Here is a 26,198-nt window from a genome sequence, read left to right as displayed (position 1 = left end):
TCACCAGGTCAGACACTGGTCTGAGGACCATTCTTTGGGGATGCTGCCGCTCCAAACAGGGCTGGACAGAAAGCAATGCCTCTGTCCTGGAAAACTATGAGGTGCCCACCCACGTGGCCCTGGGCTCACCAGCCTGGTCAGCACCAGAGGGCGCCGTGCTGTGTGCTCTCTGCCGGGGTTTCTAGGCAGAGATGTTCCAGAGGCGCTCCAAGGGCCTGCCCAGAGTGAAGTGGCCAGCCAGCCTGCATCACCCAGGAGGCCACCCCACACTCTGCCACAGAACCTGGCTGAGGAACATGGACTTAGGGTCCCTACGCAGTGTGAGACCTTGTTACCAGCCTTCGGCTCAAAACAGAACTCAGGAAGACACGGATACTGAAAAAAGGCAGTCGGATGTGGAATAAGTTAATTCTAGTCTCCCCACCGGGACCCCGTGGAAGCCAGGCCGACACCAGAGTCCTGGGGCCACCCGTGTAGATGATGCAGGGCAGCGACGAGAACGCGGCTGGACAGGCGGACCAGGGCCACGCAGTCCTGCCCCTTGCCGCCCTGCTTCTCCTCCAGCCTGTCGCCGCCTGCCCGCCCTCGGGACGACCACGGCGCCTCGGATTTCACGACGGCTCAGGCCTAATCCCACATTAGCAGTGTGGCTCCGCCGGTGGGGTCTCCCCGCGCCCGGCTCACTCCGACTCCTGGCTGCAGCTCACCTGCTTGCCCAGGTAATGGTCCACCCGGTACATCTCCTCCTCTCGGAAAAAGCCCCCGAGTTCCGTGGCCAGCTGCTGGGCTGAGAGGTGGTCATGGCCGAAGGGCTTCTCGAGGACAACCCGCAGCCAGGCGCCCGGGCCCGGGCGGCAGCTGCTGTTAATGTTGCGGGCAATGTCCGCATAGGCAAAGGGTGGCACCGAGAAGTAGAAGATCCTGCCGGCCTCCCGGAGGCCCCCGTGTTGGATCTGTGCCTCAATGTCCTTGCTCAGGGCCATATAGTCCTTACTCGTCGCCAGGTGGCGGTACGCACTCAGCCGCTGGAACTGGCCCTTGAGCTCGGCGCAGCGGTCGGGTGCCACGTCCTCCGGGCAGGAGAGGGACTCCAGGACCTTGGCTATGAATGCTTGGCCCTGCTTGGTGGACGTCAGGGCAGCCCCATGGAAGCTGAAACTGTAGTCCTTCCCCGCCTCATCCAGGTACAGCTGGAACAGCCCCTGCCATAAGTATTTCCTGGCCAGGTCCCCGGTTGCTCCCAGCAGGATGACGGAGACGTGTCCCCGGAGCTCCTGGGCCTGCAGGCACCCCAGGAGGGCCATGCACATCGCCACTGTGAGCATCTTCCAACAGCCAGGGTGCCTGGGCATAGATGAGACAGACAAGGAACAAGGAAAGATCAGACATGGTTCAGGTGGCTGGGACATGGAGGTAAACACACTTCCAGGCTCTCAAACATTTCCTGCCTGGCAGGAAACAACCACGTTTCTCAGAAAAATGTTATAATCCCACGGCTTCCCCGCTGCTCCCTCCTCAGCAACTTGGCTTCTGTGCCAGGAAGCTGGTGCGTAGGGAGCCTGCCCCGTAAACAGGGATTGCACGCGGGGAGGGGGTAGGCCAGTTGCTAGAGACGGACCGCGGTGCCGCAGGAGGCTCCGGGGAGGCCCGCAGGGCTGCCGCAGGATTTGGAGCCGCCCACTGGAAGATCGACGCCAACCTCATCCATGAGCACAGGCCACCAGGCCCACGAGCTCGGGAATGGTCGACGGCCCTCGGGTGACGGCTGGAACTACAAGAAGACAGGATCACCCCCGTCACTCCTCGCTTGGCTTCCCTCGTGTCTGCTGGGCTCCGGGCCCAGAACGATTACTAATATCTCCTACGGCACAGTGAATAACAACACGGAGTCTGGAACCAAACGAGGTGGAATCCTAGCTCAACTCCTCCCTGTTTGACCTTGGACAATTACTTAATCTCTCATAACCTCAGGTTCCTCATCTGAAATGGGGGTGACAGCGACCTATACCACAGGGTCATTAGAAGGAGAAAATGAGTTAATATTTATCAGATGCTTAGGACACCGCCCACCACCCCCGAGCGCTACGTAAGTGGTAGTCGTCACTAGGGTATGTTAATGACAGCAGCGCCCCTGAACGGAGCGCTTCCGTGCATAAGATCCCACTGAGTGCAGGCAAAAGAGCCAATGGTGTGGGTGCCATGATAGTTTCCCTCTTGCAGAGAGAAAAGCTGAGGCTCAGACGGTGAAGGAAGATGAGGAAGGAGGGAGCCCAACAGGCACCAGGCTCTCTGGCCCCCGCGCTGACACACAGCAAGTGTGTGCTGCATCCTCCCTCGTGTCTTGGCTGCTTTTCAGGCTAATTTAAAGCCGCTGACACGTACGAAAGGCAAGAGGCCTCGGACCCGCCACGAATGTGCCGGAGGATCTGCTTTCATTTGCCTTCTGTTCTGACCAAGGTTGTAGGGCTTACTGTGTGCAATTCTTACTCGCGGCTCTCCCGTTCTCTGATTTCCAACCGAGGCCAGTGCTTTGAGGGAAAGGGAGAAGTGAGGGGGGAAAGTAGGCGTGGTCAGCTACTCGGCTCTGAGAACTTGAAGGGGCGACGGGCCCAGCCCGGGGCGCTGGAGCACTGAACAGGGAACCAAGATGACTGACAGCAGGTGTTCCCGGATAAAGGGTCAACACCACCCTCCACCACGAGGTTCGAGTCTGGCTGTACGGTAGGGACACGGAGGTGTGAGGCGATACCTAGCCCCCTTACCTTCCTGCATCCCTGTACCATCCCCCATCTTGAGAGGGACCTGGCCACCCTCTGACAGCCCACTCCCCAGCCCCCCCTTTTCCCTTTGCCTCCTCCTCGTCTCTTTTGATGTTGCAGTTAGCGGCCAAACCAAGATGAGGCTCCAACGACAGGATGTGCGTCAGAATCTACAGGACACCAGACGTTTCCACTATTCAGCTTGATGTGGAGGGTAAAGAGACCAGCTGCGAGGCCTCCAGCCTTCCCCTTGCACTCTCCCTTAACCTGTGCACTCACTCCCGAACCAGATGGGCCACAGGACCAGTCTTTCCGCTCCGCTTCCCAATCCCTGTCCTTGGCCCTTCACGCATTTACGCATTTCCTTCTCAGCTGGCAATCGCCAGTCTGGAGGGAAGACAGAGCTGCAAGGTCAGTGCGGGAGAGAGGCGGTGAGAAATCTGAAGCCCGGAGAACAGCCTGGAGAAGGAGGAGCCTCCAGCTGGCGAGCTGCATTTCAGAGCTCCTGATCCCACACCCGGAGCCAGGGCTCCGGACTGACAAGTGCCGGGGACAAGAGGAGGAGTCAGGAACCTCAGAGAGCCTGGATGGGCAGGTGAGGGAGCCCCAAGGACCAGTCCCTCTCCCCCAAGCCCAGAAGACTGCAGAACTGTCGTGTCCCCAAGCCAGAGCCTCCAGTCACTGTGCTGAACAGCTTCCTCAGTCAAGTGGAAGAATGTGGCATTTGGGTCAGAGGACCAGGGCTCAAGACCACCTCCTGGCTGTGTGATCTAATGAACTCTCCTAGTCAGTTTGGGTCCACGTTTCCTAACTATAAAACAGGGCTAACACCACTGAACTAAATGAGGGGCTTGTGACGATTAGCCTAGATGACGCAGGCGACAAAGCGCTAAGCGGACATTAACTAACCTAGCTCAGTGCCAGGCGCTTCCTGGCTCCTGGGGGGGCATAATGCCACCGCTGCCCGACAGAACTGCGCAGCTCAGCGGCTACAGAGCTCAGCCCCGCAGGCAGCCCCGAGGAACCAACTCGGGCATTGACGGCACATTCCCCAGACCGGTCCTTACGCCCGGCCCCGAGGGGAGGGAGACAGTGACCAGTACGGTCATCCTCCTTGCTGTCCCAACAGGGAAATAAACAGGATCCCCGAAGCCCAACAAAGTCAAGAATAGGGCCCCAGCTCTGGAGCAGGGGTGAGGCAACAGGGAAACCAGACGGCTCCAACACACCCACCGACGGTCTAAACCGCCCTCGCGCGGCACGGCTCCGCTTTTGCGGGGTTTTCTGAAGCACTTCCCCCTGCCTCTCTGCCTGCTCCAAGAGGAATGGGCCTACAGGCACCTCCTAAAATCACACACCTGAAGTGAGCCAAAAAGCCTGGACGTGACAGTCCAACCGCTAATACTGCCATGAACCGTTTGTATCTTTCATTCAAAGTAAGTTTCATTTGGGGCGCCTGGGTGGCTCGGTCGGTTAAGCGGCCGACTTCGGCTCAGGTCCTGATCTCTCGGTCCGTGAGTTCGAGCCCCGCGTCGGGCTCTGTGCTGACGGCTCAGAGCCTGGAGCCTGTTTCAGATTCTGTGTCTCCCTCTCTCTGCCCCTCCCCCGTTCATGCTCTGTCTCTCTCTGTCTCAAAAATAAAATAAACGTTAAAAATTAAAAAAAAAAAACAAAGTAAGTTTCATTTGCAGAGCTCCGGCGCGGGAAGGGCAGCCTGCGGGACTGCGTGTCGGGCTGAGTGGTGGTTCTTCTCCAGCGCCTGCCGTGAATCACCACGCCACCTCGATGACCTCTCACCGAGGCGCCATCTGTCCTGGCCAGGCCCCCCTGCCCCACCTACGAGACGAAGAGACTTAGCGGAAGGATCGCTACTTGACTGCTGCCCCCCAATCCCGGTTTTCCAAGGAAAGGAGAGAACCCCTCTCTCATCAGGGAGAGGCCCCAGCTCCGCCTTCCTGTAGGGCAGCCGGGCGCCCACCTCGGGGGAGGGGAGAGGGGCGCTGAAACGGGAAGCAAAGAGCTGATGACCACGTGCCCTTCCAAAGCTAAGACGAGACTCTTGAAGCTTTAACCGAAGTGTGTGAAGGATGCAGTGTCATTTACGACACTCAGATACTTGCCAGACACACACTACCCCACCGCGTGCGGTGCCGCGGGGCCTCGTCTAGGGAGGCGCAGAGGACCTTCTCCAGACAGGCTCGTCTGGGTGTCAGGACTGCTGGGCCCGTGTCCGCAGTCCTGCCCCCCGAGTCCGATCTGAGGGGTTCCCGCCCGGCATCCTGGGCGGTCCACCTTTGGAAGAACAGCTCTGCCAACGCTCCCAAAGCTGTGAACACCGACTTGGCGGGCCTGGGGGTCTGGATCAGAATCTGCTTCCGGTCTTTGTTTCTGTCCAAGCGAAAGAGGCGGGTGTGGGGCGCAGCCCCGCAGCTATGCCTGACCCGCTCCGGTGGCAGGGTGGCTGCTGGTAAACCACAGGGGGAGTGGCACTGGTCTGCTATTCCCAGCAGACACGGGGCAGGGGCAAGGAGCGGAGAGGTAAAGGTCAGTGGCTGCGGCGGCCTTGTCCCCTCTCCCAATGCCACATCGACACCTTTGACCTCCACCTTCTGTTTGCCAAGTGGGAAGGAGGGGCCTGTCTTCTTCAAATCATAGCCCAGGAGTTTGGAATTTTTGAAAGAATGTGTGGGAGTAAAACAAGAGTTCAAACTAAAGATCATTTTTAACCAGAGTGCGAGGGGAGGGGCCCAGCGCCCTCTCCAGTCACTAACCCCAGTGTTTTCCCCGAACTCTCCAGGTCCCGGCCCATCTGCACAGGACACACCCAAACCAGTCAAACCCTTCAGCTACTCTGCGGCCTCGACTCTTCCCTTCCCGGGCCCCTTGGGAAGGGTCAGGGACAAGAGTTGCAAGATCGGGCTCTGGGGCGTTTCCTCCCCAGATCTCAGAAAATCCTTATTCCTATCACCTTCTCAGGGGTCTTGGGTCCCTATGACCCAAAGGTGTGCTAGAGCCGCCCTGTACCTGCACGCAAGATTCACCTGCTGAATTTTTAGGAATTTTTCAACCAGTTGTTAAACACAGCCATTAAATTAAAGACCAAATCAGGGCGCCTGGGTGGCTCAGTCGGTTAAGTGTCCGACTTCGGCTCAGGCCAGATCTCATGGTTCGTGAGTTCAAGCCCCGCGCTGGGCTCTCTGCTGTCAGCACAGAGCCTGCTTGGGATCCTCTGCTCCCCCTCTCTCTTCGACCCTCCCCCACTTGCATTTTTGCTCTCTTTCAAAAAAAATTTAAAACTAAATCGTACCAATTTATAACCCAAAAAGTTATAGTCAAAGGTAATAAATACTTTCAGTTCACCATTTCCTATTTTACTGTATTTTACTATTAACCTGGGTTCTTGACATTGTTTCCGTCTACTATGTCTGTAAGGCGAAGATATTCTACGATGCGGTGCTTGAAACGGCCGGGGAAGGAATATTTCACCACAGATACCGGCAAATGCTGTAAATCGGCCCCCCCCCCAAGCCCCACCCCTGCAGAATTGTTACACATTTACCAACATAGGGCACCAAATCTGCCTCTCCAGTCTCGGTTTTCTGCCCCTCAACTCCAGGCTCATACAATCAACTGCTACTCTGACACCATTCACTGGGTGTCTACAAGACTTACTATGTTCAAAACTGAAGGGACTTATCCCCTGACCTGCTCCACTTCTCCAGCCTCCAGAAATGGTAACTCTATCCTTCCAGAAACTTTGGGGGTCATCCAATCTCTCGGCAGATCCTACAGTTTCTATCACCAAAATTAACCCAGAGTACAACTACTCCCTGCCTGCCACCACTCCACTCTGGTCCCAGCCACCATCACCCCTGTCTGGGTTCCTATAGGAACCACCTAATTGGCCTCCGGTTTCTTCTGCCTTTTCCTGAACATGGCACTCGGTGCCCTTTTTATGGCCTCCCACCCATGACCCCTTTGATCTCTTCTGCCACTATGCCCCTCTCTAGGCTCCAGCCACCCATCGTCCTGCCTCAGGGCCTTTGTACTTACCGTTGGCTCTGCCTGACCTACTTTCCCCTGCGGATGTCCACATGCTTCACTCCCTCGCTAACTTGAATTCTTTGCTGAAATGTCACCTCGGTGAGCCTTTCTCAGGCGACTCTGGCAAACTGCAAACCTCCCACCTCCACCCCAGCCCCTGCTCTATCTAGTTCTCTCTGCAGTACGTATCATTCTCTAATACGCCGTCTGTGAAAAGCGTATTTGTTTTATTGCCTGCCACCCCTCCCCGTAGGAATGCAAGTGCCAATGGGGGCAGGGGGCTTTGTGCTTTGTTCGCTGATTACCTTCAGTATCCAAAACAGGGCCTGGCACACAGAAGGTGCACTATAAATATGTGCTGAATGGACAAATAAATCCCATTCTGTAGGAGACCACTGTCGCCTGTGTGCGAGCTATCTGCATCAGAATGATGGCACGAAGGAAGAAATCTCTAGTGGTGACTTCAAGCGCTATGGCCCAGTACTCGGGCCCAGCAACAACACCAGTAATGATAAAAGAAACATTTACAGAGCATCTAACTATATGCCGAATCCTAGAGCTTCACACGCATCGGAGCTTTTAAATTCTTGCCACAACCCAGGAGCTAGGTACCATTACTACGCCCATTTGTAGAATGAGCACAGGGGAAGCCGAGGTGCACGGGGAGGGGGGCGGAAAGAACTTACTGAAAGGCAGGCAGCTCAGAGGTGATCGGCTATAAACACGGGCAGTCTGGCTTCAGCACTTAGGTCCCACGTGCCAGTAAAACATGTGACTACGACCCCAAGCAGTGGGATTTAAAACACTGCATTGGTGTGGACACGGATTCTGCCCCTCTAGGAGACGCGATCAACGGTGGTGCCAATAGTCTGTTTCTCTCGTGTCTCAACCACGGGGAAGGCAAACAAGTCGATAAGAAGCACAAGATGAGGCAATCCCCATAAAGCACTTGGCACGAGTTAGCCGACGGTAAGCACCCCAGAAATGTTTGTTTCTATCATTATGAAACCAACAGCATCGTGAGTAAAGGTACTTTTCTTGCCAGTTTCTTGGAACTGCTGCAAAATGAATTAACCATCCCACAACAGAAAAAAGAAATACCAAGAAACGGCTCATCAACAGTTTTCATGACCTTCCAGTCACACTGGGGGTGGGGGGGGGGGCATCAAAGAAAGAGAATGCTAGAAAGAGAATGCTTCAAAGTCCCCAGCCCAGCCCTTGAGGGATTTATAATCTAGCCCAAAGAATAGGGGCGTGAACCCCAGCTGTAAAATGGGGATCATCCACCTCATTTTAACACTGGGCCAAAAAAAAAAACAGATTACAGATGTGAAAATATTTTAGAGGGCAATGGTGGTAAGAGCTCTCCCAAAGAGCCACCAGGCTCTCAAAAAGCAAAATCCAGACTTCCTGGGCAGCAAAAAGCAAAACCAGACTTCCTGCTCTGCCCGTGGGTTAGGGTCTCTCTGGCAGAATCGACCGTGAAATGCGGCATCATGCAACGACACCTCACCTTGTTCAAATTCCATCAATAAAGTCAGAAGTGGCTAGGCCACTGATGACCAAAGGGAAACCTCTAGGTTTCCCTTTCAGATGGCCTAAAACTGTCGGACCCAAGAGTAACTTAGTAAACTCCAGTCTTTGTATAAACATAACTTGAATGTCTGCCTAGAGGGGTTACTTGTTGGGCAGTCGCGGACCTCAAAGAAAGTTACTGTCTGAGAAATGAGCTCTCTTCATGCCAAGCAGGGAGCATTTTTATCTCGAGTGTTCCTAAAACTAACCAAAAGATGAGCCTCATAAACTCAAAACGTCTATCCGCCTTCGATCCGGGCAGAGAATGTGGAAACTAACTGAAAATCTGCCCATTCTACACCAATTCCCCCAATTCGCTACCTTTCGACGAGCCATGCGCCCCGTTGGGAGGACAGGCGGTCGGGTGGGCAAAGAATTTAGGTTTATGACCTTTCCAGAAGTTCTCATTTCCAACCAAACATTCAGGCTGAAGTGACCTGATTCTCAAAGAGGCGGACAGGTTTACTTCTGGAAAACTCTTCGTTGGATGCGTGTGTCGCAAACGCTGATGGAAACCGGAGGGCGAATGCCAGAGATCCAGCTGATCTCGGGAAAGAAAGCACGGGGTTCCTCCTCTCACCGGGCTGACTTCCAGAAAAGCCTAGAGAAAGGGACGCCGTGGGCCCCTCCAAACTAGCCGCCAAGGGGGCTGGCCGGTCCCCGCCGCCACGGGCTCTGCGGAGGAGGAAGTGGACAATTTATTTGGAGGAAGCGGGGCTGGGAGGCAACTCGGGCCGGCGCTGAGCCCCCGCCGGAGTCCGAGCAGCGGCGGGCGGGCGGGCGCGCGGTGGCCGCGGAGACGCCGCCCGGCCGAAAGCCCGAGGCGGCCGGGCCGCGGGGCCGCCGCACCGACCTCCGGCGCGGCCCGGCGCGAGCGCGCCGCCGCCGGCCGACTGTCAACAACGCCCGCGGCCGAAGGAGCCGGAGACCAAGCGGGGGAGGCAGCTTACTTCATCTCGCCCGTCAGAGCCGGCCGCTTCTCCGGGAAACGTCGGCGGCGGCGCGGGGCGCGCGGCGCTGCGGGCCGGGCTCGGGCCAGGCCGGGGCCCCGCGCATCCTCTTCCGCAGGCGCGGCGCGCCCCGCCCCGACAGGTGCGCGTCACGCGGCCACGCGGCCGCGCGGCCGCCGCGCGCTCTGGTTTCTCCGAGCGTAGCCGGGGGGCCAAGTCGGCCGGCCCAGCCGCCCCTTCCCTGCCCCACCCGAGCCGCGTCGGGCCTGGGAGCGCGGGGGCCCCGCGGGCCTGGGCCCCAGACCACCGCGGCCTCGGCGCGCGCGCCCGCGCAGTCAGGCCGGCTCAGGGGCGCGCGCGCGCGCGCGCGCGCGCGGTCAGGCCCCCGGCGAGGGGCGGAGGCGCAGGCGAGACCACGCCCCCCGGCTCGGGGTCGACCGAGGGGTGGGGGGAGGCGGAGCCTCTCGGATGATTTCTTGGTTAGCGTAGAGAGGGCGGGACTTCAGAGTGAAGTGGGCGGGCAAGCGGCCGGCCGCCCCTCCGCACCGGGTTCTGCGGTTCTGCAGTGCATCTTTAGGGGCTGCCCTCTGAGACACCCGAATAGTGGAAGGAAGTGGCGGTGTCGCGGAGGAAGCCTGGCAGCCGGGGGGCCGGGTCCTCCCCAGCATCTGGCAGAAGCTGCCGGACCCGGAACAGGTTACTTGCCTCCTCGGGCCTCGCTCTTCTCCGTCTGTACAATGAGCAGCTTGGTCCGGCTCACTTTCAGAGCCCAGAAGTCGTGATATAGGGGTCGGAGAGCACGCTATTGCCGGGCCTCCACGTTCAGCTTCAAATCTCTGCTTACACCCGTGTGACCTTGAAGACACAAACCGGAGGCTCAGTTACTTCGTCTGTACAATGGGACGATGAGAGCATGGCCTTTTCTCTAGGGCGGTGGTGAGGTGGATACGTGAGATAACACGGTCAGCTGCTTCTGTCAGCACCCAGTCGATGGCATGTGAGCCCTCTACCCCCGTCCTCGCCAGTGTCATGCAGTATCTGACCCTCACCCTGCAGCAACCTCGTACCTACTTTCTCCCAGCCCTACAGGCTGTCAGGGCCCCTAGTGGCGCCCCAGCCATTAGAGAGGCAGCTGCTCCTTCCTGAGAGTGAAGGTCCTGAGCGACCTCGGGCTAATTAAGGCAGGGCTACCCAGGACCACCTCCTGGATGTAGACCCCCCCATCCCTACTCCCAGAGCACCTTAGCTCCGCCCCTTCCCCAGACCCACCTTCCTCCCACCGCAGGGACAGGAGAATGCATGGTCACCTCTGCTGAAGAGTGCAGAGCACCCAGGAGAGGGGATTCTGACTGCAGAGAAGAAAGCTTGTAGCAGCTTTTTCTTTCATGAAGGTTCCATGAGAGGTAGAGCATTGAGAGCGAGCAGAAGGAACTTGGCAGTGGCCAGCAAAACTGTGTGGGGCCAACAGGCCTGGTTACCACACAGGATATTGGGCAAGAGGGTTCCAGGAAGGCTGGGAAGCTGGAAGGGGCTGGGCCCCACTGTCATCAAGGCCAGGGGCCATCTGGGGGCCTGCAGTGAGCTCCTCCACAAAGAATTCGGGCGGTATGCTCGGGTGGGACCTGGGCGGGGGCATGGAGGAGCCAGGTACCCACTGGGCTGCCTCCACAGCTGGATGTGGGCAGGAGGGTCTAGGGGAGGGGCCAGGCAAAACAGTCTGGGAGAGACCAGGACTCTTGGCCAAGAGCCCTTCCCATGTTCTGCAACCCTAGGTGCGCCGTGTCCTCCCACAACTGTGCGAACCGGGGCTGAGGGAGGCATTATGGAAGATCGCAGGTGCCCAAAGACTGAGATGAGCCAAGGGGACCTTTCCTGGGTCCCTGTACAGCCATCATAAGGGTGATCTGCAGGTACCTTTAAAAAATTTCCCACAGGCAAGTCAACCGTTAGCAGCCCATTAAGAATATTCGCGCGTCCCCTTAGGTGTCAGGGGGGCGGGGTCTGCACCTAGGATGAAATGAGCCAAGGATGTTACAACTGTCCTCCCCACCGACAGCTGCTCGTCCCAACTCCATACCTCCTAGTCTGACCTGGACCATCGCTTTGCCTTCTTTCCATCAGGAAAACACTTTGGTCTCATCCAGCTGTAAGCGCGTTGCCCCCGCCAAACCCACAAATCTACAGCCTTGTCCATTAGGGCCCGTGATTGGCTTCTGCTCGTTTGCCAACCCGAAGCTTTGCTCATTTCTGTGCTGCCGGCAGCTACGAGACGCTCCAGGCGACATCACCGGGGGCCAGGTGTGCCCAGAACCCTCCGAAGGAAGCCGGAAGAGAAGAGCAACCCCCCCCCCCCCCACCCACCACCGGCATCTTGCGGCCCAGACGGTGTCTGTGGCTTCTGAATTGTCAAAGAGCACCGTGGGGCTCTCTTCGCCAAGCTCTTTTTTTTTCATCTTCCTAAACTGTGGGGTGGGCAGGAGTCAGGGTTAACTCAGCCCGCTTCACTTCACAGACATGGAAAGTGAGGCCCAGAAAGATGAATGACTCACGAGAGAGGTCTGTGGAGTTAGGAAGAAAATCACGTGGCGGGTTCTATTTTCAGAACGACTCGCCAAGTCAGCTCTGCTCGTTCACTCTGCTCTTTGCACCGGGAGGGGAGGGGGAGAGCAGGTGTTGTGGATTTGCAGCCACAAGTCGAGTTTTTCACCCCCAGACATGAGAAAGCTCAGCGCTTTTTCTCCCCTAAGGACGGGCTTTGTGACGTCCGCATGAAGTAGCTACAAACAGTATGTTTGTTTTTCTATTGCTGCGGTGACAACTTACCACCATTGAGTGACGAAAGCAATGCAAACGTATTATCTTACAGTCCTATGGGTCAGAGGTCCAGCGTGGGTCTCCCTGGGCTAAAACCACAGGGTTGCAGGGCGGCTACGTTCCTTTCCAGGGCAGCCCTTTTCTGGCTCATTCGGGTGCCTCAGGAAGTCAGTTCCTTGTGGTTTAGGACTGAGATCCCCGTTCCCTGGCTGGCTGTCCGCTGAGGGCCATTCGCAGCTTCCAGAAGCTACCACATTCCCTGGCATATGGTCCCTTTCCTCAGTCTTCAAAGCCAGCCACAGAGGGTTGAGTGCTTTGATCTCGCCTCCGTTTTGGGGTTCATGTTTCTGACCCTTCTGGGAAAGGGCCTCTACTTTTTAGAACCCATATATTAGATTGGGCACACTTGGATAACCCAGGATCACCTCCCATCTCAGAGTCCGTATCCTTAGGCACATCCGCAAAGTCTCTTTTGCCGTGTAAGGTGACATGAGCACAGGTTCCAGACATTAGGGCCTGGACATCTTCAGGGAGTCATTATTCTGCCTACCGCCAACTAGAACTTTCCAGACTCCTAAACCCTCTTGATTGTCCAGGATCTTTACCACATGACTTTTTACAAATACCTTCATTAAAATATAATTCACATACTATATAGTTTACTCATTTAAAGCGTACAATTCAGGGGCACCTGGGGGGTTGGGTCAGTTAAGCATCTGACCCTTGGTTTTGGCTCAGGTTACAATCTCACGGTTTGTGGGATAGAGCCCCCCATCAGGCTCTGCGCTGACAGCGTGGAGCCTGCTTGGGATTCTCTCTCTCTCTTTCTCGCTCCCTCTCTGCTCCTCCCTGGCTTGTGCTCTCTCTCTCTCTCTCTCTTAAAATAAATAAACTTACGTTAAAAAAATAAAGCGTACAATTCATCGGTGTTTAGCAGCCACAGAGTGGGGCAGCCATCACCAAGATCAATTTAGAACATTTTTATCACCCCAACAAGAAACCATGTACCTGTTACCCCTCACTCTCCATTTCTCCCCCACCATCTCAACCCTAGGTGGCCACTAATCCACTTTCTGTCTCTGTGATTTGCCAATTCTGGACATTACATATATGTGGAATCATATAATGGGTGGCCTCTTGTGTCTTTCTATGATACACACACACACACACACACACACAAATAACGTGTAGCATCATAATGTTTTCAAGGTTCATCCATGTTGTGGTATGTATCGATACTTCCTTCTTTTTATCGCTAAATAATATTTGATTGCATGGGAATGCAACATTTTGTGTATCCGTTCATCAGCTCGTGGACATCTGTGTGATGGGGATTTCCACTTGGGGAGTATTTTGAATAACGCTGCTGTGAACATATGTATCCGTGATTTTCCGTGGACCTGGTTTTATTTCTCTTGGATACATACCTAGGAGTGGAATCGGCCAGTCGCATGGTAACACGACAATTAACTTCTTGAGAAACTGCCAGAATGTTTTCGACAGTGGCTACACCGGTCTGTCTACATTCCCGCCAATAATGTAGGAGAGTTGCTATTTCTCCACCTCCTTGCCAGCATTTGTTATCATCTGACTTCTTGATTCTAACCATCCTCGTGGGCGTGAGTTGGGATCTAACTGCGATGTTGATTTATGTGTTCTCGATGGTTTTTGTCGTTGAGTCTCTTTTCATGGGCTTATTGGCCACGTGTTTATCTTCTTTGCAAAAATGCCTAGTCAGGTTCTTTGCCCATTTGTCAATTGGGTTATCTTTTTATTATGGAGTTGGTAGAATTCTTTATATATTCTAGATACAAGTTCCTTCCCAGATGGATGGTTTGCAAAAATTGTCTCCCATTCTGTGGGTTGTCTTTTCACTTTCTTGATGGTGGCCTTCGGAGCATAAGGGTTGTAATTCTGATGATGTCCACCTGCTCTATTTTTTCTTTGGTGGCTTGCCTTTTCAGTGTCCTATTCTACAAAGGCTTTGCCTAATCCAATGTCATGGAAATATAGGCTTGCATTTTCTTCTAAGAGTTCAATAGTTTCAGCTCTTACATTCAGACTCTTGGTCCGTTTTGAGTTGATCTTTGTATATGACCTGAGAGGCAACGAGTTTAACTTCATTCTTTTGCATGTGGACATCCAGTTTTCCCAGGATGCTTTGTTGGACTGTCTCATAAGATGCTCCGGAAACATCTGTTTGGATAGCTGTGCAATGCTGACGTGACCAAAGTCCCTGCCCAGTCCGGTGAGACAGACCCTTGGCAGACCGATGCCTGGCAAATAATAGTCCCTTAAAAAATGCTTGCCAAGTGAATGTGGTGGAAGGTGGGGAGCCAGCCCTACCAGGTTCGGGTGTTGGCGGCCCCTCCACTTGGCGCGTGGCCGTGAGTCACTCTGAGGGTGTCTTCTCGAAGCAGCCACCTGACGGGCGGCAGTCAGCAGTCTGAGGAGGTACATCAGTGCCCTTGAGTAAGAGAGGTAAACCAATGATGTCACTAGTGGCTGAGCCAGGTCTCAGGAAAAAAAAAATCCCAAATTTTGTTTTGAGGCTGCCTGGGAGGTAAGGGGTCGAGGGAAAAGAAGAGAGAGGGCTGGGGAGCAGCCGACCTGAATGTGAACCAGGACGGGGGACCTTGAGCAACAAAGCGAGGGGCTCCGGTGCTCAATCAAGGTCAGGGTTTCTTGCCTCAAGCTTCAAGAGGCAAAAGCACAGAAGAGCTCTTGGCTGGCAGATGAAATGAAAAGATAAGGCTGCTGGCAGCCGCCCCAGACATCTCTGCACCAACAAAAGCTGCATCGCATCCTTCGGGCCAAGTGGGGTTGCAGCGTGGGGACGGCCAAGCTTCTGGAGCGGGCGCCGGAGGAGCCTGGGGTCTGGGGAAGGACAGGGCACCCTTGCAGGGGAAACGTGATGGTCAGCAGGACCTCACGAGACAAAGGCCGGCTTCCCGTTGGCCTCTCCAGGAAGCAGGCACCGTCTGCCTTTCCCAGCCCTGACGCTGCAGTTGTCTTGTCTGGGGCCGGGAGTTTGGAAGCCTCTGGTGAGCCAGCAGCTCCCAGGAGGCTACAGGGTCACAGCAGGGGATACCTCCACACTCATCGGGCCCCCTCCACCCCTCCCCTCTGCAGCCGTGGAAATACAGGTAAGGCGCCCCTCATTCATCTGTCCGGTACTCACGACATGCCAGGAGTCTAGGCTCAGGGGAGGCAACTGTGACCAAGGCCCCTGTCCTCGAGGAGCTTCTATTCTACTCCAAGCGGAGGGGTGTGGTGGGGAGGCGTAAAAAAGAAAGTACAGAGGCCCCCGAGACAGGAAACAGCGTGGCATCTCCGAAGAACTGGGAGGGATCCCGTGTGGCCAGACCACCGAGCGAGAATTGGCCTGAGACTGGTGGTAGGCGCCCGTGAGGAATGTGGATTTTCTTCTAACATACAGCAGAGGGCTCTGGGAATCGTAAGGAGGAGAGCAACACGATCAGTGTTCGTTTTGGAAGAGTCCCCAGGGTTCCTGGGCCACAGGCTTAGAGGAGAAGCACATTGAGAGGGTGGGGGGTCATCGAAGGGTCCAGACAGGCTGGGGGGGGGCACAGCTCCAGGGGGTTTTGAAAGGCGTGATTAGTGGGGCGCCTGGGGGACTCCGTTGGTTAAGCATCCGACTCTTGATCTCGGCTCAGGTCGTGATCTCACGGTGTCGTGGGTTCGAGCCCCACATCGGGCTCTGTGCACCGACCACGTGGACGTAGCCTGCTTGGGATTCCCCCTCCCTCCTTGTCTCTGCCCTTGCCCCCGCCCCTCAGAGCTCTCTCTGTCCTTTTCAAAATAAATAAATAAACTTAAAAAAAAAAAGTGTGATGAGTACTCAGGTATGGCAAGGCCAACCGATTAGGAGGTCATTGGCAGGGTAGTTTGTTACGGTTCCCAGGAAGGAGGACCCCTGTGCTGTCCACACAGGGCCACGTGAGGAAGCCCCAGGGCCAGTCAGAAGGCAGAGGGAGACAGGGAAAGTGTGCACAAAACCTTCCCGCGGGAAAGCATAGGCAAGGCAGGGTCCACAGGCTTAGGACTGGCTAGTTTGAATAGTTGAGGCAGGTTCTGGGGCACGGGGGCTGCCCCTCGCTGTGTACCTGGTTCCCGGTGATTCAGGAAGCAGGTGGCCTCAAGTGTGAAAGCCTCACGGAGGAGGTGGATGGGAGTGTAGGCTCTGGATTGGTGGGTTTGTGTGTGCAATGCACACTCCAGGGTAAATCGTTTGCGATCTCTAGGAATTGGCTAGCCTTGGGAGGGCAGTCCTTCCAGAGCCAGCCAGGCTGCAGATGTCAGAGCATCAGGGGGGCTCCTCTGTTTCGTAGAGAGAAGCTTGGGAGAGGACATTGACAGGATTGGCTGATGGGTTAGACACAGGGATGAGAGAGGAAGGATCCCCAAGGATAGGGGGGCTTTTGGTATAAGCATTTGGGTCCCTCACTGTTGAAGCAAGTCTTTGGGGGGCCAGGAGACATAGCTATCCCCCAGGGAGCTTAAACTCTTGTAGGGAAGGCCAGCTGCAAGTAGGGAAGGTTGACAGGTCAAAGTCAGTGGCATTAGGCTCCCTGAAGTATGAGCGGACCTTGCCTAAAATCACAGAGATGTTGCTAAAAAAATATTGCATACTACATAGTACCTATGAATACATACGAATACATAGTTCATAGTAACCATTTAGAAGTCTTTGCTCTCCATGGACTTATATCCATTTCCGAGACCGTGACTTCCATGGCGGGGGCCTCTGCTGCCATAGTCCAGGAATATAATGCTTCCCCTGAACCCACCTTATCTGTGTTAGAAAATCTCTTCATAGGAATTTAAGACGGAGCCTTTCAAACATATGCTCTTTTGACCGTGTAAATAAATGCCTTTTAACTTTCTTGTTTTGTAAGATCGTATTTCATTAAGTTCCATTACATATAACAGTAAATAACTTCTCATATTATTTTGAATCAAGAGTTGAAGGACAGCACCCGTGACATAAAATAATTCCTGTGTGGTTTGATTTGATGGTATAGGCTGATGTATTTATACCTGTCACAAAGCTAGAAAGGAGTCTCTCCCTAGAATATAACCTCCACCTGGTAAGGGACCAGATGAGTGGGGGATGTTATAACACCTAAGTTAACATTCTCCAGTTCTTGATAATTTAGATGCCCCACGGCATCGACTGTGAGGGTGGAAATATTGATTGTTGGTGACAAATTTGATTGTGTGGTTTGGGCCAGGTGATGAAGGACTTGAGTGGCTTTCCCTACCCAGCCTCCCTTGATGTTTGAATAGCCCCATCACATCAACTGGAATTCACGTATTGGAAATAATCATACAGGGGCGCCTGGGCGGCTCAGTGGGTTAAGCATCCGACTCTTGATTTCGGCTCAGGTCATGATCTCACAGTCGTTAGATCGAACCCCACGTGGGGCTCCACGCTGGGCGTGGAACCTGCTTAAGATTCTCTCTCTCTCTCTCTCTCTCTCTCTCTGCCCTTCACCCCTCACTCTGTCCGAAAAAAAAAAAAAAGACTGATCAAATATCTATTGTCATTGTTTTTTAGCCTCTTTTTTATGGCAAGTGTCTTGTCAACTATACTCTAAACACTTTGAAGGTGAACTCTCCAGTGGCAACTATACCTTAGGAACACAAATCTCTCCCCAACACCCAGCGCCAGGCTCTCCTCAGCACATATTTGTATTAAATACTCTCCGTAACACGTGTATAAATGGGTGAATTAATTAATATATCACAGCTGGCAGCTGACAGACCTTTGTCAGATGAACCTTCTTTTCACACATGCAAAAAGTCACATTTGGTTGTGCATCAAAGGACACCATCAAGAGAGTGAAAGAACACCCTGCAGAATGGGAGAGAATTCTGCAAATCTCATGTCCGATACAGGATCAGTATGCAGAATATAGAGAGAACTCTTACAACTCAACAACAACAACAAAAAAACCAGACAACCCAATTCAGAAATGAGCGAAGGACTTGAACAGACATTTCTCTAAAGAAGATGGTAAGATGTATGATGGCCAATAGGCACATGAGAAGATGCTCAGCATCATTAGCCATCAAATCAAAACCACAGTGAGGTACCACTCGCACCCACTAGGAAGACTCCAACCAAACCAACCAAACAAACAAAGGGGGAGAGTAACAAGCATTGGTGAGGACGTAGAGAACACGGAACGGTCATGCGTTGCTGGTGGGGTCGTACAGCAGTGCACCTGCTGCTGTTCCAAGGTTCCGAGGTCCCTCAAAAAGTCAAACATAGAATTACTATATGATCCAGCAATGCCAATTCTAGGTACATCCCCAAACGAAGGGACTCAGACACTTGTATACCAACGACCATGGCAGCATTATTCACAACAGTCAAGAAGTGGAAACCACCCAAGTGTCAGTCAACGGATGAACAGATAAATGAAATGTGGCCTGTCCCTACACGGAAATATTCGGACACGAGAAGGAAGGACATTCTGCCACGTGCCACAGCATGGATGGATGTTGAAGACGTTGTGTTTTAGTGCAAGAAGCCGGACACAAAAGGACAAATAATGTATGGCTCCGCTTACACGTGATACCCAAGTCAGGCACATGCAAGGGGACGGAACGCACAATGACGGGTGCCAGGGCCAGGGGAGGGGGAAGTTTAATGGGGACCGAGCTTCTGTCTGGGGACAGGAAAAAAGTCTTGGAATTGGTTGGCGGTGATGGCTGCTCAACATTGTGAATGGTTTTTTTGGTGGTGTTGTTGTTTTGTTTTTGTTTTTAAAGTTTATCTACTTAGGGGCGCCTGGGTGGCTCAGTCGGTTAAGCATCTGACTTCAGCTCAGGTCCTGATCTCCCAGTTCGTGGGTTTGAGGCCTGCGCCGCGCTCTGTGCCGATGGTTCGGAGCCTGGAGCCTCCTTCAGATTCTGTGTCTCCCTCTCTCTCTGCCCCTCCCCGGCTCGAGCTCTGTCTATCTCTCTCTCTCCGAAAGAAATGAAACATTAAAGAAATTTAAAAAATAAAAAATAAAGCTTATCTCTTTATTTTGAGAGAGAGAGGGAGGGGCAGAGAGAGAGAGAGAGAGAGAGAGAGAGAGAGAGAATCCCAAGCAGGCTCCACGCTGACAGCGCAGAGCCCAGTGAGGGGCTCGAACTCACAAACCACGAGATCAGGACCTGAGCCAAAACCAAGAGTCGGACGCCCAACTGACTGAGCCACGCAGGCACCCCAAGGTGGTGAATGTGTAATGCCACTGAATTGTACGCTCAAAAATGATTTAAGTGGTAAATGGTAAATTGTTGTCACAATTTTCAAAGTCACTAAAAAGAAACGTTAAGTCACATTGGGGCAGCGTCCTGTGGACAAGATGCTGAGAGGCACTTGGCTTATAGAGCAGCATTTAATTAGGGTGCCCACTTGTCTCTCCTGCACCCCAGGATTAGGACAGGCCAGCCACCCCTCTACCTTTGTCTGGAGAGGGTCGGGCACAGGGAGGTTTATCCCAGAGGCTGACATCGGCCAGGACTGGGGCAGCTTTCATGTGGCAGAAATGGGAACTTCTTCGAGGGCCCAGCCCCCGTCTCCCGTGCTCCCTGTCCCTCCCGACGCCCCACCAATGCCTGTCCAGCCGCAGTTTTATTGTAAAAGGCGAATTATGTGTTAGTTTAAGTCAGACACTTTGCCTTGATGACCAGTCCAGCGTGGGAGAACATGTGAGTCCCTGTCACAAAATAAAAAGGCACGTGAAATTCAAGCACATGCCGGGGTCTCTGAAACACTACATTCCCAGAACGCAGGCAATTGGGTAAGACAAGAGTGATGTTCTCCTAATTCTTCTAGAATTAAGCACTGCATGGATGAGGCCCCAAGTGAGTTTATCCGTAATAAGTTCCAGGGTAATGTTAGAGCGAGGCTCCCAGGTACTCGAAGAAATCCACATTGCAAATAGGACCCTAAGGGGTGCGGCTCTGCCCAAACAGGTATTTAGAGGTGAGGCGGGAAGCGTAAATGGAGCCCTACCTAATGCGCGGTGTGCTAATCGTGTTTCCCTGCAATTGCAACATTAACCCTGGCGTGTCTTTAAAGCTTTTGTGTCTAGGGGCGCCTGCGTGGCTCAGTCTGTCAAGCGTCCGACTTCGGCTCAGGTCATGATCTCACGGTTCATGAGTTCGAGCCCCGCATCAGGCTCTCTGATGTCAGCGGAGAGAGCCCACTTCAGATCCTCTGTCTCTCTCTCTCTCTCTCTCTGTCCCTCCCCTGCTCACGTGCTCTCTCTCAAAAATAAATACACTTAACAAAAATTTTAAAAATTAAATTATAAAGTTTATTTATTTATTTTGCAAGAGAGGTGGGGGCGGGGGGAAAGAGTGAGCAGGGGAGAGGCAGGAAAGAGAGAGAATCCCAAGCAGGCTCTGAGCTGCCAGCCCAGAGCCCGGCTCAGGGCTCGATCCCACCAACAGCGAGATCACGACCTGAGCCGAAATCGAGTCAGCCACTTAAGCTTAACCGACTGAGCCACCCGGGCGCCCCAGCAGGCTTTTGGTGCCACCAAACCGGGCACTTTGGAAGGGCTCACCCTTGCTGTTCTTTTGATTCTAGTGAAAACACTTTCTCTAGCTGGTCTTTTGTTATTGGCAATTCCACCCCTAGCCCCTGGAGATCCGAGCTCTCCCTCTGGTTCCCCCTCCAGGCTCTCCTATCTCATCTTTCCGGGAAGATCTCCGAACTCTCCCAGACCCACGCCTGGTCTCCGGAAGCTCCCGCCTTGGACCAGCGGTCGGGGAAAGAACGTCACTGCCAGGGGCAGCTTTAGCCAGATGCAGATTTCTCAGGGGAGGGCTGCATCCCTGGCCCTCGGCGGGGGGGGGGGGGGGGGGGGGGGGGCAGGTGCCTGCCCTGTGAGTTCTCTCCTAAAGATCCTTCCAGGCAGCGGGAGGGAAGGGGGAAAACAAGCCCCTGCTCGTCCACCAGGGGGCGATACTCACAAGACACTGATCCCTGGAAAAAACCTTCTTTCTCTGACCTCAAACGTGCTGCCTGCTCTTTCTTCCTCGACCTGGCGGCTGAAATACCGGGTGCAAAGTGGTCCAGCTGTCCACACCTCGCGCTGGAATGGGGGGGGGGGGTGGATCGTGGCCTCTAAAGACTGAATGGAGCCGGGGTCCCCTACAACATCCCTCTACACACGCTTTTCATGACCAAAGATGGAAGGCAAAGCACGGATTTCTTTCCTTCATCTTTTAAGAGCTTTGCTTAATACTAAATCTAAAAGGTAGAAAATTCTCAGCAGAACTTCAGGGACCCATGCAGATCATGACATGACTTTGGGGGGTGGGGGCAGAAAATTGCTCCCAAACACCAGTCACCGGTAAGAGCGCTCGGGGTTAATGAAGGTCTGCGTGGCCCGCACGGGGCCTCAGTGGACTGGAATTCTGCCATGGATGAGTTTTGTCGGGAATATTAATGATTCCACCGGGGCCCTCCTTCCCAGGCACACAGATTCAGTCTCTTCACCCAACCTACTGAGGATGCAACCCAGGCACCCTCTCGGACCATTTCACGCGCGTTTATCACCTCCGGGAATGCTCACCCGTCGTTCCAGCCCCCCATCCTCGCACCCTGCCCAGCACATGGTAGGATCTGGACGCAGCCCCAGTTGAAATCTAAGCACGGGAAGTGGGGAGAGCTCCGCCGAGACCAGGTATTTAGCCTTCAAAGAGTCTACTCTTTTCCTTAAGAACATCCTTTTTAATTAGATTTTAGGTATAAAAAAAAAATCAATCCGGTGCTTTATTTTATTACTCTTCTGATATATTAAACTGTGCCCTTGGTGGCTTAGAACTGTAACCAGGAGAGTCTATAAAACAAAACAGTAGGCAAGTTAAAATTGCCTATATTTTTAAAAAGTGGGCCCTTAACCTCCTCCTGCAGAAAAGGCCAAGGGCCCTAACAGACAGGAGAGAGGACACAGTTTTCTATGGAGCCGTTTGCCTACCCAGTATCCATTCTCCCTTTCTTCTAGTAACAGACCCTTGATTTTATTCAGTGAGGCACCATGCACAGTTATAACACTGCACTTCAAGCTTCTTTTGCAGCTAAAAATGGCCTCCTGACTGCCATGTGCTTTTTTCGTATTCTTCCTGCTCCTTGCTTGTTGCCCAGAATGCTGATGTGACAACTGGAGCTTCAGCAACTCTTTTGGCTCATGAGGCACCTGTGAGACAGGAAGGCTAAGAGTAGAAGAAGAGAAAAAGAGGAGGAGCCCAGGTCCGTGGTCACCCTGTGGAGCTACCCAGGTATCCCAGGACCTTGAACCTCTAGAATTTTTTTTTATTTTTTTTTCAACGTTTATTTATTTTTGGGACAGAGAGAGACAGAGCATGAACGGGGGAGGGGCAGAGAGAGAGGGAGACACAGAATCGGAAACAGGCTCCAGGCTCCGAGCCATCAGCCCAGAGCCCGACGCGGGGCTCTAACTCACGGACCGCGAGATCGTGACCTGGCTGAAGTCGGACGCTTAACAGACTGCGCCACCCAGGCGCCCCTAGAATTTTTTTTTTAACGTGCAAGAGAAATTTCCATTGTGTTTGTTGCAGCTTCTGTCACTCACACAGTTCTTATCTGTTACACATGTCATAAAGGATCACGTAAGCACCAATGTATTTATTTTACCCATTTTGGGTTTTTTTAAATGTTTTAAAATGTTTATATTTATTTTTGAGACAGAGAGAGACAGAGCGTGAACAGGGGAGGGGCAGAGAGAGAGGGAGACACAGAATCCGAAGCAGGCTCCAGGCTCTGAGCTGTCAGCACAGAGCCCAATGTGGGGCTCGAACCCAGGAACCGTGAGATCATGACCTGAGCTGAAGTTGGACGCTCAACTGACTGAGCCACTCAGATGCCCCGGGTTTTGTTTTTTTTTTTTTTTAAGTTTGTTTGTTTGTTTGTTTGTTTAGAATATATGGGGAAGAGGCGGAGAGAGAAAGAGGGAGAGAATCCCAATGCAGGGCTGGAACCCACAAACTGTGAGATCATGACCCGAGCTGAAATCCAGAGTCGGATGCTTAACCAACTGAGCCACCCTGGCGCCCCTTTATTTTACCCATTTTGGAAGAACATCTTTCTGGAATGCATTGCTCTCTTGCCTTTTTAAACCAAGCGTGCGGTGAACATCTAGGGTCGCTCGATATAACACAGGACACCCGGTGAATTTGAATTTCAGATAAGCAACAGATAATTTTTGGGTATACGCATATCCCCAGTATTGCACAGGACATACTCATACTAAATAATAATGTGATGTTCATCTGAAATTCAGATTTAACTGGGAGTCCCACATTTTTATTTGCTAACTCTGCCAGCCCTCACGGAACAGACTGTTTTCCTGCTGTTACTCATGCTGATGTGTGTGGTGACGCTGTGGGGGCCTATCGAGGCGTGTCGGGCTTTCAGCCCTTCTGTGAAATGGACCCAGGTTGCCATGCTTTTCCTTTTGATTCCACGCTTCCTAATGCTTCCCTATCTTCTTTGGTCATCAGTCTGTCGGTAGCCCTGTCTGTTGCTCCAACAGGCATGTCTGTCCTACCCCTGTCCTCATTGGTGATGTGCCCTGGTAACCCGTGGACGAACACCGCCTTCAGAGGGGCGCGCCCCGGGACCGGAAGTCTGGGTTCGACCCCAGGTCCCCCCACCCCCACCCCGAGTCACCGGGGGCAGCTCATCCAACCCATGTGAGCTTGGATTCCTGCTTAGATAATATGGGGGGGGAATTAGAGCTGCCTCGTGGGTTATGTGAGGCTTAACTGTGGGAACTGCTGGGGCCGTGCCTGGCCCTCCCTAGGCCCTCAGCAGATGGGGTAATTGTCGTGCGGTGGGCTCAGCGACCGGCTAAGCAAACTGGAGAAACAGAGATCTAAGGAGAGAGCTTCTATGAGTAAAACATGAGCAACAGGGATGCGGAGGTCGCTGAGAGGGGGTGCAGGAGGGAGGCCGGGGGGGCCGAGCGCTGAAGTCACAGGAGAGCGTGAGGACACATGCCCAGCCAGTGTGGGTGGTGCCAGTGGACAGCTGTGGGCGTTGTTATCTGTTCCCCCAAATTCAGGTGCTCAAACCCTGACCCCCAGCACCCCAGAATGTGGCTGTTCCGGAGACGGGGTCTTTCAAGGGGTGATTAAGTTAAAATGAGGCCGTTGGGGTGAGCCCTGACCCAATCTGACTGGTGGCCTTATAAGAAGAGGAGGTTAGGACACAGACGGGCACCGAGGGATGACCACGTGAGGACACGGGGAGAGGACGGCCATCTGTAAACCAAGGAGAGAGGCCCCAGGAGAAACCGGCCCCTGCGGATGCCTTGATCTCAGACTTCCAGACCCCAGAACTGAGAAAATAAATTTCCCTTGTTTAAGCTGCCCCGTCGGCGGTACTTTGTTAAGGCAGCCCCCTAGCAAACTAGTACAGGTGTGGAAACAGAAGGTTCTGGAAAGACGGCAGCAGGCCGAGTGCCCGCGTGCCACAGTTCCTCCCTTTATCCAACAGATATTATTATTGTTGTTGCCGTCCTTATCGATGTCAGGGAGCTCAGCAAGGAACACGGTCCTTCCCGTGACAGGGACAGAAACCCAAGAGAAGAAGAAACCACAGAACCAACCACAGGCAGCGGTGAGCCAGGCTGCGGGGGGGGGGGGGGGGGAGGGTGCTGTCCGGGAAGGGGTGAGGAGCCGGGAGACAGGCGCTGGGCCAGGGAACCGGTCAGAAGAGGCTCCGAGGGTGGGGGGCAGGGGCCAGCTGGAGAAAGTTCCAGGTAAGGGAACTGCAAGGGGGCATTTAAAGGAACCCAAAGGAGGCCAATGCTGCAGGAGCCCAGCCCGGCACGAAGGAGGGAGGCCAAGAGGAGGCCGGGGGTGGGTGAGGTGGGCCTGGGCCCCAGGGAGGCGTTCGCACTTACCTTGAGATGGGGGGCAGCTCAGAGGGGCTGTGCGTCTAGAGAAGGTCCGCTCCTCCCGGCCGCGCTGGAAATGGCAGGGCTGACCCCCAAGGGTGTCACCTGAGAGGCCACAATTCGGGCCTCTGGGGAGCCAAGTCTCTCTGAGGCAGGAACACCAGAAGTCGCCAGGTGGTGAAGGTTATAGGTTTGCCTGGAGTGGATGAAGCATCCCACGGGGCACAGAGAGAAAAGAAAGGGAATGTGTTCATTCATTCATTCATTCATTCCCAGGTGTGCATACAGCCTCTACCCCATGCCCGGCCCTGATCTGGTGCTGAGGACCCAGCAGTAATGGAACAGCCAACCTCTCCGCCTTGGGGGAGGTTGCATTCCAGGGCAGGGGACACATAGCAACACACATATAAGTGTACCATGTCAAGACGTGAAGAGAAGCAAAGCGGGGCAAGGAACAGAGTGAGGGGGTGGTCCTAGTGTGCTGTTTGGCAGAAGGGAAGGGCTCTCCGGTAGGGGGCATTTGGGCACAGACCAAAAGATGTGGCTTCCATAACCAGGGTGGTAATTTCAAGGACCCCGGGAATGCTTCCTCGCCCCGGAATCTTTTCTCCGGCTTCCGGGGCCTGGAAATGCCCCTGTCGGCCCTCTGCAGGTATGGTCTCCGTCCTCCTGTTAAACGCGGACGCTCCCGGGAGGAAGGTCAGCGTAAGCCAGTGAACCTGCAGCATCTTGGCCGAAAGACATCGACGATCGGTGCCGAGCAAAGTCACCTTTAGTCCAGGGTGGACAGAAGCTGGATGGAGGTGTCCCCTCCCTGCTCTGCGCACGGCGTGTGCTCCCCAAACACCTTTAAAAACGGACAAGCGAGAAGATCCCCGTGGGGCGTCTGTAAGCTGGCGGGTCTGATCCCCGGGCGTTTATGGCTCTGTTTCAACACGCCAGGAGGCAGATTGGCAGGGTAGGAGATTGTCATACCGTCGCGGACAACGAAGAAGCCGGAGGAAGAGGCAGTGTCTCCGTTCGGGACAGAAGGGCTGTCGCCGATCAGAAATGTATTTGGCTCTGTCATCCCCGGGCCCCCACGTGGCACAGCTCAGGGTGGA

General features: G+C 54.0%; 1 protein-coding gene and 1 long non-coding RNA gene across 6 annotated transcripts in view; one reads left to right on the top strand and one right to left on the bottom strand.

The window, feature by feature from the left end:
- H6PD (hexose-6-phosphate dehydrogenase/glucose 1-dehydrogenase) overlaps positions 1 to 10,720 on the bottom strand; it is a 30,504-nt gene extending 19,784 nt beyond the window's left edge. The window contains exons 1-3 of one of the 5 annotated variants that reach the window (XM_030327884.2): positions 10,598 to 10,720; positions 10,034 to 10,183; positions 708 to 1,344 (exon numbers count right to left, since the gene is read on the bottom strand). In XM_030327884.2, coding sequence (XP_030183744.1) covers positions 708 to 1,344; positions 10,034 to 10,183; positions 10,598 to 10,629 — 819 coding nt within the window. In that variant the 5' untranslated portion in view covers positions 10,630 to 10,720. The other 4 variants (XM_030327885.1, XM_030327886.1, XM_030327887.1 and 1 more) reach the window with 4 other exon arrangements.
- Positions 9,417 to 12,889, top strand: LOC115522226. Its single transcript, XR_003971289.1, has 3 exons — positions 9,417 to 9,470; positions 11,101 to 11,238; positions 11,450 to 12,889. It is a non-coding gene; the product is annotated as an uncharacterized LOC115522226 (long non-coding RNA).
- The last annotated feature ends 13,309 nt before the right edge of the window (positions 12,890 to 26,198 follow it).

The sequence above is a fragment of the Lynx canadensis genome, chromosome C1 (assembly GCF_007474595.2).
Source record: "Lynx canadensis isolate LIC74 chromosome C1, mLynCan4.pri.v2, whole genome shotgun sequence".
NCBI classification, from domain to species: Eukaryota; Metazoa; Chordata; class Mammalia; order Carnivora; family Felidae; genus Lynx; species Lynx canadensis.
This window is presented reverse-complemented; position numbering and strand designations above follow the sequence as displayed.